Consider the following 10666-nt stretch of genomic DNA (forward strand, 5'->3'; position numbering starts at 1 on the left):
TATCCCCCTCTTTGTATCGCCAAAGATGTCTTGAGCAGGGAACTATCTATGTTGATTTCTGAAGGAAAGTTGCTACCTATGATCCGTCCCAATGGGGTCTTTAACGCGGTCTCATGTCATGCACGCAGATGACATAATGATTTTTTGCAAGGGGACCTCCAGAAATGTGCATAATCTCATAAATTTTTTTCAGCTTTATAAGGATAGTTTTGGTCAAGTGATTAGCAAGCACAAGTCTAAAATCTTTATTGGATCTATTCCTGGTCAAAGGCTGCGTGTTATCTCTGATTTGCTTCAGTACTTCCATAGTGATATCCCTTTCAACTATTTTGGAGTCCCTATCTTCAAAGGGAAGCCAACGAGAAGGCACCTCTATTGCGTTGCTGATAAAATTAAGTGTAAGTTGGCCTCTTGGAAGGGCTCCATTTTGTCCATAATGGGGAGAATTCAGCTTGTCAACTCTGTCATTCACGGTATGCTTCTATACAGTTTCTCTGTATATGCTTGGCAGGTTTTGTCTTTTGAAAGACATTGACTGTTGGACTAGAAATTTCATTTGGTCTAGGGAAGTGCTGAATAAAAGGCTTTGTATTGTTTCTTGGCACAAGCTTTGTTGTCCTAAAGCTGATGGTGGGTTGGGACATTCTCATCTGGAATCCATCCGAATCAGGTGAGCTCACTTTAAAGCTAGCTTACTCTTTTGTGACGCCTCAGCCTGCGCCTATCCTCTGTTTCAAGAAAATGACACCCCAAATTTATCCTTCCGCATCCTTTGTTGTGTGAAGACTCATGCCTTCTACTTCCTACTTCCTATGGATGACCATTTGTGGGATAGAAGAGTTACCATTGTTTCCATGCGTAGTCTTTGCGGCAAGAATTGTGAATCCTATGATCATTTAATGTCGAGATACAGTTTCGCGGATAGTTTGTGGAATTGGCGGGGTTCACTTCTATCTTGCCACATAGATACACAATCCAGTTTTACTATCCTAGCTTTTGAAAGATCTTCCTGGTCCCCTCAGATGAAGGACGTTTTCCTAGCATCAATAAGTTTCGTTGTGTGGTGCCATCTGGTATAGCAGAAACCAATTGCATTTTCACAATAAGTTGGTCCCTTTCTCTTCTGCAATCTCCATGATTTCCAGCAAGATTAAGATGACAGGAAATCACACCAAGGCAGTTATGAACTCCTCTATATCTGAGTTCCAAATCATGAAGAAGCTTGACATCAACGGTCATCCCAGAAGAGCTGACAGGATTAAGGAGGTCATGTGGTATCTGCCCAAAGAGAATTGGGTCAAGTGCAACTCAGACGAATCGCCCTTGGGCTGTCCGGGGGTAGCGGGCTGGGCTGGCATCTTCAGAAATCATATAGGTAGCTTCTTAGGCTATTGCACAGCCAACTTGGGTAAAAAAATTCAGTTGTTGTTAGAGTTTATGGATGCTATCCTCGCTATTGAAAAAGCTTAGGACAAGGGTGATAAACCACTTTCTTCAGTTATGTTTGTGAGTTTTTGAGTCATTTGCATCATTTTCTTGGCAAAATTCATTTTAGGTGTTAGTTTTGTCTTGGAGAGTATAGCTTCTTAATTAAGTAAAAAGAGTGAAAACTCGTACTCTTGCCTGGAGATTTGTTTGAAGACTTTGCCACTTAATCGGCTGTAGTACATCTAACACATTCGTGGTGAACATGACGGTCATGGTAAAATGATGACATCCCTTCTGAATAGTGTAAGCCTTGGATGACAGTCGTAGGCCACACCATAAGGGATGTAGTCATTTCACAACGTCTCAAAGCTTCAACGTCACAAGTTTCCAACCGCGACCGTGGTGGAGTTCAGCACAACCATAGTGTATCTTTCTAGCTAATATCTTTAAAGCTATAAATATGGACTATTTTCTGTATCTTTGACCTAATTTATAAATTTGAGAACACTTTAAGGGGTTTTGAAAGTTTTGAAGCGTGGACAACATCATGAGGATGGATCCTAATCATCGTTCCTACCTTGTGGTATGTCTATGCTAATTTCTCATAGGCTTTTTAGTTTTACTTTGATCATGAGCGGCTAGTCAACCTAATTTGGGTGATGATGTAACTGTCTAATTGTACTCATTTTTCTGTTCTTAATGGAATTCCTCAATGTTTTATGTTAATTAATTTTCTTTTTCATTTTTATTGTTTATTTGGGAATTGATCAATCCTATGCTTAATTTAATGTACCGTGGTGATCATTTGCGTATTTTTGGTAGACCTAAGTAGAGAATGTTTTATACTAAATTGCATGATCAAACTGTTTTGGTAATCTCCAATAAATTAGTTAATCCTTAATTGATCATCCATGGATTGATTATATCCTTTGACTTAAATTGATATATCCATGATCATTGGAGTATTAATTTAAGACAAAGAGTATCATTCGACCTTAATTATAGGTTTTAGTTGACTTTGAGAATCGGTAATTAACAATGAAAGGAATTTCGTTATAACTGAATTTGAAAAAAAATTGGTACTAGTAAATCATAATCTCATGTCACTTTTATTATCACTTAAATCTCTTTCTTGCAAAAGTTTATTTATTTTTTCTTTTAAATATCAAAAACCACAAAAATAAACTAAACAATTGAGATAATTCAAAAGAAGATTTAAGTATTTTTGTGGTTTTTGATTTTTAAAAGAAAAAACAAATAAACTATTGCAGGAGAGAGATTCAAGTGATAGTAAAAGTGACTAAGAATTATGATTCACTAGTACCAATTTTTCTCAATCTCAGTTCTAATGAAATTTTTTTCACAATTAATTAATGATTCTCAATATCAACCAAAGCCTATGATCAATGTCAAAGAATGTTCTTTGCCTTAAATCAATATGAAAAAAATGATGGTTATACTTAGAGAAACCTCTGACTGGAAAGTAACTTCATTCTGGTAGTGCAAACTTTTTCCAATCATACTTTTGTTATACTGTTTAGAGTTAACAAAAATATACTTTTTGTAGTAGGTCACATCTTTAGAGAAGACAATATTTGTACAGACAAACTAGCCCATTTTGCTTCTTCTCTCAATGATTTTTGTTGGTGGAATTCTGCTCCTATTTTCATTGCAGCAGAGTTGAATAGAAATAGAATAGGTTTGTCTAACTATACATTCTCTTGATTTCCCTCCCATGGGTTTGCCCCCATGGTCTTTTGTATTTTCTTTCCTTTAGAATGCATTTCTTGGTTGGTGGCTGAGAATCTTTAGTGTTTGGGGTGTCAATCTAGTTGGAATTGCAAGCTCTAAGGTGAAGTCAGCTAACCTTGGTTTATTAAATAAAATAAAATAAAAAAATAAAAAATAAACTATCAAATTTTTGGAAATTAATTAAAGAAAACAAAGGTGGACGCGCATAACTCAGAACCCAGATAAGCAATGATGTAAAACGAAATATGGTCCCATGAAGGTACCAATAGAACTGTGTCACAAATCACAATAGATAAGGCAGACAAACATTTTAAAATGAAGCTTTGTTCTAAGCTCTACCCATGTCGTGGGGCTGGGGCATACTTTATAATAGAAGCTGGCCAAAGCAAACGAAATAACTTTTTTTTTCTATGAAGAATGTGCTGTTATTTGCTAGAAACTTCCAATTGCCAAATTATCAGTTTTGGCAATAATAAGTAAATAGAGATGGGGTCATGGGAAATGATAGGCAATAGTGAAAAAGATATTAAGCTAATAACATGCTACGAGAAAAGATAAACGACAAAGCAAGAGACAACGAGTTGTTGGCTCATTCATTTGGAAAGATAAACATCAAACAAGAGACAACGAGTTGTTGGCTCATGCATAGCCTAAGATCACAGTAGATTGGTCTGCTATTTTAGCTATATAAGTCTGCATCTATGTAATTTTTACCAGCTATGGAGATGAGATAATACAGTTTCATTTATGATATAATAGACTTTTATTAAAGCTAGGATCTTGGCTCAGCTTCACATTCTAGACAAGGTCAAGTCCATTGCGTCTGCTACAAAGTCTGCAACCAACAGAATACACAAATTGTAAGTAACACAAACTAGTACATGCTGTATAGTGCTAACAAAGAGAGACATTGAGGCCGAGTCTAACCTGCATCTTCTTTGGTGAAACACAACGGGGGTGTAATTCTGAAGACATTTCCATAGTAACCACCCTTACCAATAAGTACTCCTAATTCTGTAGTAATGCAGAATGGCAGGTTAGTTATAGAAGAAAAGTATGGCTAGAACCAAAATACGTATGTAGAGGGATATGGATTTTACCTTTCATTTGGTCCATTACATGCAGCGTTTCACCTTTTGCTGGAGTTTTAAGTTCACGATCAGTGACAAGTTCAACTCCTAGCATTAGGCCTCTTCCCCTCACATCACCAATTACTGCAGAAGAAACCAGTTTGGTTATAAAATTTTTAGAAAAAAATGAAATCATGTTTGGATGTGACTTGGGGGAGCTCAAAAGTAGTTTTACTCTTAAAGTAACAAATTCTTTCATCTTCTTTTATGCTAAATTGGAATTCCCAAAAGTATGTTCCCAACTTTTATCCAAACATAACCTAATTCTGCTTAGAAGGAATTCCTATATGTATGTATAATTATAATGGGAAGGAATAAGAAGTGGTGAAAAATATTACATTCATATTTGTCCTTGAGGGCAGTGAGCCTTTCTTTCAAATAGGATCCAACCACAAACGCGTTTTGTTGAAGCTGCTCTTTCTCTATTACTTTTAAAACAGCCAACCCTGCAGCAGTACAAACAGGGTTGCCACCAAATGTGTTAAAGTAGCTCCGGCGGGTTAAGACCTCTGCGATCTCAGGAGTAGTTACAACAGCACCAAGGGGAATGCCATTTCCAATGCCCTGCCAAATTAGAATAAAGAGGCCAACAGATTAGACATTCGTGCATTCACAAGTTTATGCCTTCTTATCATTTCATGATCAGATAAATAAGTATTTTTTGGTGCATATTGTACGGTTTTAGAAAGTATTAGTAATCAACTTAACCAACAAGGTTTTTATAAAAACAGTTCGCAATCACAATTTCAGCCACAACATCAAGCATTTTGGTTTTGGATTCTCCACAACCGCATTGTGACTGCAATTGCAGCCACATTTGTCTGCAATTTCGCGCAATGTCAAGGATCGTAACGAAATTGCAACTGTGACTACAACCACAACTTGAAACTTAGCTAACTGCGCTCATATCAGCAACACCAATAGAAAAGATACCTTAGCCATTGTCACTATGTCAGGAACAACATTGTGGGCCTCAAATCCCCAGAAATGGCTACCAGTGCGACCAAAGCCAGCCTGAACCTCATCAGCAATGAAAAGTCCTCCTGTTTTTTTAATGGTATTGTACACAGCTGGCAAGTAACCAGGAGCCAATTCAATGATACCCCCCACTCCCTATCACAAACAAAAAACAGTATCAAGGTGTGTTATTGTTATTCCTTTAATCATAAATTAATTTATTATATCTTGTTACTTACTCAGGGCATGCAACAATATAAAAAGGAAAGAAAAAGCAAAAAGGAAGAAGAAAGTTGGATCTGTCTATAATATGCATTTGATTTTGGCCTGATACCTGTATGGCTTCAGAAATGAAGGCTGCAACATTTCCAGAAGTTCCGAAGTTAATGATATCTTGTACATCTCTTGCATACTTCTCTCCATCAGAACCGAAAATGCCTCTATAAGGGTCTGGATTTACTGCATGATGAACACCACTCTGTTGACAATGCCAGCACAAGAACATATTAGGTAAACAGTGCAATACATGTTCAGATTCATAGCCAAAATGGTTGAGGATTACAACAGACAGAATAGGCAAAACCAACAAATGATACATAACATGCTGGCTTAATTAAGTTAATTGAGCTTGTGGGAATCGTAGCTTTTAAACAATTCAAGTTTTAGTTCTTACATTTTAGATTTTTTTTTCATATTCAACTGTGATAACATTTAACAAAACAACTTGATCAAATGACCACCATAAGAATTTTTTTAATGCAATTAATAAATATCAAAAATTAAAAAACAAGATGTCAAAATATAATATGAATAGGTTAAAAGCACGAGTATAAAAAACGTAATGAAATTAAATATAATTTTTTATCACAATATAAAATAAAAAATAATCGAGTTTAATTGGGTACAAGCAAGGAAGAGAGCACATTACTTCCGTAGTACTAATGAGAAATACACTACTCCAAGAACATAAAACTTATCTTTAAGAGTCCTATAAATTTGATGATATATTCGTATGAAACTGTAAAATTCCAAAGATAGGAACATTTTATATATCTTTACTCTATTAAAAGAAGCCAAATCAGACACGACATAGTTGCGATATCATTTGCTCATGGGATGGTGGACTTTCAAATCTTGAAGCAGACGGCACTTAGGACTATAATATGGAACGTTAGTTTCCATTTCTTAAAATTTGAGTGTCGATTTAACTCAATCCAAACAAATAAGGGAGCATTATTTCTTTTCTTATTTTTAATTATATATATTAGAGCTAAGGTGGAATCTCCAACATACTCTCAAATTATGTTGAGGACGGGATATTTCATAAAACATGCAAGATTAAACATTTTTTAGTATGATGAGATCATTCATAAGTTTAACAACAATTATTAAATTATACACTATTTTTTAGTATATAAGTAGTCAATATAAAATTTTCAACCCACTATAAAGTACTAAAGTCAATTTAACAAACTAACATAAGTAATTAATGTGTTAAAATTAAATTATTTAGATATTATTTAAGTTTATTTTTTATAATAATAATTTTTTATTAAATTTTATTTACATTCTAATTGAATTTTAAATTAATGAAGTTTTTTTTTATGAATCGAAGGATTAAAATAAAATATAAAATTCCATTTTAAATATGAACTTCCCTTTAGTGGTTGATACTCGATACTTGATACGTAGCTACCTGTAACCCGTGACACCAGTGACCAGTCCATTATTGTAGCTAAACAGCGTTGATGTTGATGTTTTAAAAAATGAGTTAGCTACCAAGATGTGACATTCCACTCAACTATGCCATCAATTACGTGCACTTGTGGCCTGGTTGATTTTTAAATTATTTGTTTCAAAGAAATGAAAGAAAAGAGATATGATTCATTCACCGTAAACGGGGAATCTTTTTATTTTATTTTTCTTAACACTACTTGTATTGCTTTTCGTTTGTTTTGGGGTTAATTTCTGTACAGGATTTCATGTAAGTAGTATTTTAAAAAAAATCCTATATAATATTTTAAAATACACTAATAAATATTTATTTGCTTATACCTGTACTACATTAAATTTCCAGATGCTTTGAGCTGTAGCTCCCATTGTCCCAGCTGCATTACCATGATAAGCATTCCTTAGAGATATTATGTCATGACACCCTGTGTATAACCTTGCAATCAGTATCGCCAATTCGTTTGCTTCTGTTCCAGAGTTTGTGAAAAACACCACCTGAGAGTAAGATAATTAAGAACACAAAGACAAAGGGTTTATTATAATCTCAACTTAAATCAAAATGTACTCATAAAAAATAAATATAAATATCTTTATTAATTCCATTATTTTCACTAGCCACCTAATTCACACATCAAATTGAAAGGATACTAAAAGAAATATCTAATATTGAAACAGTATCTAGTAAATCTATTATACTAGCAGTTTCAAACGTGGTTCTCTGATTAAAATTAAATTGAGAAATATATAGTTCAGCAAATATAATTAGTAGCCCGATAATATTCCTATAAATAATCATATTTCATAGTTTGTGTTATTTTAATGTTGATAGTGGAGATTTTTTATTTTATTTTTCACTGTAAACTTAACATTGATCGTTTATATATCTATCGTGCGACAATGACATGCATTTTTTTTGACAGAACAATGACATGCATATTATTTATTGGTTGGTACTAAACCATGTGCTAGCATCGATACCATGCCACGCAACGAATGGCGTCTCAATCCCATTAACCCCGTTAACATACTTATATATGGACAAAGGAAACAATATTTTACAAATAAAATACCGAGAAGCAAAGAAAAAAAAAACAAATAAAATACCAAACTCTACCTCGATCATTAAAACATGCCCATCTCTTGGGATAGTGGCTTACGTGGCAGCAGCTCCCAAAATTTTGAACTTCATATGGATATTGGAGCTAAGGATCCTCCAATTTTGGAGTAAGACGTAAGAACAACTATTATTTATCTGGGTGATTTCTTTTGTCTATTGCATCCCATACCAAATTAACAAAATTCATTTTAGTTACGTACACCTTCTCAAAAGTATTTCAGTCAAAAGGCACATGTTAACACAAATAATTGTTTTAGTTACGATTATTATTGTTTAAGTAGTAGTCATATCCCTCGTAAGATTAAATTTTCCTCAATAATCAAGGCATTATTAAAATTTTAAATCCGAGCAAAAGTAACTTTGTACAAAATAGTCCTTAGTTTTGGTTCGCTTTTTTCTTTCCTTTCTAGCCAGAAGCAGTAAAAATGTTTTTTAAAACAATTTTTTATTGACTCTGAGCCTCTAATGATTCACAATGAATAATTCATACCATCTTTGATCTTAAAATAAAAATTTAACTTTTTTCCCGTCATACAATGAATTCAAGTTCCGCCACTGCTTAATAAAAACAAAATCTCATCTATCCCTGGCCTGTTGGTTTGGGAAATGTTATAATTTTATATTTGCAAATAAGAATAAAGAAACAATTATTGTTAACGTTGAAAGTAACGTTTCTCATTCACGTTTATCGTCATTTAAATCGCAAAAAGGGGGAAGTTTTATTTATTTATTTATATATATATATATATATATATATATATATATATATATATATAACAAGTTTTTAAACTAAAAAATTATGACAATCATGAAAGTTTCAAAAGAATAAAAGACATTTCAAAAATTCAGTTTTAATATTTTTATAAAACAAAAAAATCTGGAAAAGCTAGTTTTCATATTTAACAATAATAAATTTTTAGTTAAAAATATATTTTTTCAAATAACTAAAAGTATATATATATATATATATATATATATATATATATATATATATATATACTTTTAGTTATTTGAAAAAATATATTTTTAACTATAACAAAACTAAGTAACTCATAGGCTTATGCAGGAATAAACACATGTTAAAGAGTTATCATGTATAGTGATCAAATCAGATTTTTTATAAGTAAATGTTAATTTATTAAATTTATTAAAAAGTTAATTTCTATTAACACATATATCAAATCTATGACTTTTTGCATTTAATCCAACTTACATTTTTCCTTACAGTGATCAGTAATTAAATCAAATAAAATAACTCTGTAACGAAAAGAGGGTGGAAAAAGGGAGCAAACCTTGAGATTACCGGGAAGCTTGGAAGTCAAAGCTTGAGCGAAATCGGCGATGGCGTTGTTAAGGTAGAGAACTGTGGAGTGCTGCAACTTTTTGGTTTGGTTGACTATGGCTTCGACCACATCAGGGTGACAGTGCCCGCAGCACACCGTAGCAATCCCTCCAAACGCATCCACGTACCTTCTCCCCTTCTCGTCAAACAGGTACTGCTTCTTACCCTCCACTATGTTCACCTGCACCACCACCCCACCCCCCACAGAATCATTTCTTTCTCATTAATTATATATTGTTGCAGAAAAAAAAAATTAAATGTGTATCGGTTTTTCGTAACTTATTTGTTTAATAACAAAAAACATTAAACTATTGGTACATTCACTCACATTTCTTTTTTAAGAATAAAAGCTTGTTTGCTTACCGTTTTAAACGGGGTGTATATATGACACAAACTCAACAACTTTCACTGTAAAAGAAAGGAAAAAAAAAAATGCTTCCTTGAATGACGGTTGGATATAGGCCGAGATTGAAATCGGCAATCGAAACACACTAATTCGTTCGTCCGATCAATTCAATTTTTAGACCGTTGTCCGATCAATATTATCTAAAGCTTCTACACGGAGATTTTTATGAGTTACTGATACACTAATCAAGTGAATGAACGTTAAACTCTTATCATATTTATGGGGAAATAATCGGATGGTGCGCGGACTCACGGGATTCTTGTAGAAGTGCAAGATGGAAGGACTCAGATACTCCCTGCGCTTTGCCAGAATCTCGTCAGCGGTGGGCCCCGCATACGGAGGCGGAGAGTAATCGAACAACGGAAGCGACGGCACGGCAACAGTGTCCTTTTCGGCCTCTACCGCCGCCCGAGAAAAGCTGCGCCGCCAGAGAAGCGGCGGGGATCTCCGCAACACGAGCCTCGTGGCTAAGAATACTGTCATTTTCGCCCCGTAAACAGAGAATTTATGGGCGAAGTTATCCGATAACGCTAACCCGACCCGAATCTGATGAGAGTGTGGAAATGGAGAATGACAAAGAAGGATGAATGGGGAAGTGTTATATAGGGAGAAGAACAGTGAGAGGGTGATGACGTGCGCAGATTTGAGTGGGTGAGTAATATGGATTACCCTCGAAGTTGGTGAAAATTACAGTTTTGGAATTTACTGTTTTAAAATAATTAAATAAGGTTTTGTCTATATTCACTCAACTGGGACATTTTTTTTTCTGTACCCGACCATAATTTACTTACTACCATGCAAGG

The 10666-nt window shown here is 34.1% G+C and overlaps 1 protein-coding gene across 1 annotated transcript; it reads right to left on the reverse strand.

Moving 5' to 3' along the window:
* Positions 1–3702: 3702 nt before the first annotated feature.
* On the reverse strand, positions 3703–10444 carry LOC114416718 (alanine--glyoxylate aminotransferase 2 homolog 2, mitochondrial-like). The gene is made up of 9 exons (XM_028381698.1): positions 10116–10444; positions 9408–9638; positions 7323–7493; positions 5602–5745; positions 5244–5423; positions 4649–4874; positions 4281–4394; positions 4108–4194; positions 3703–4015 (listed from the first exon to the last, which is right to left on the reverse strand). The coding sequence occupies exons 1-9, from the start codon at positions 10344–10346 to the stop codon at positions 3972–3974; spliced, it is 1428 nt and encodes a 475-aa protein (XP_028237499.1). The 5' UTR covers positions 10347–10444; the 3' UTR covers positions 3703–3971.
* Positions 10445–10666: the final 222 nt, after the last annotated feature.

Source organism: Glycine soja, chromosome 1 (genome assembly GCF_004193775.1).
Source record: "Glycine soja cultivar W05 chromosome 1, ASM419377v2, whole genome shotgun sequence".
Classification (NCBI taxonomy): domain Eukaryota; kingdom Viridiplantae; phylum Streptophyta; class Magnoliopsida; order Fabales; family Fabaceae; genus Glycine; species Glycine soja.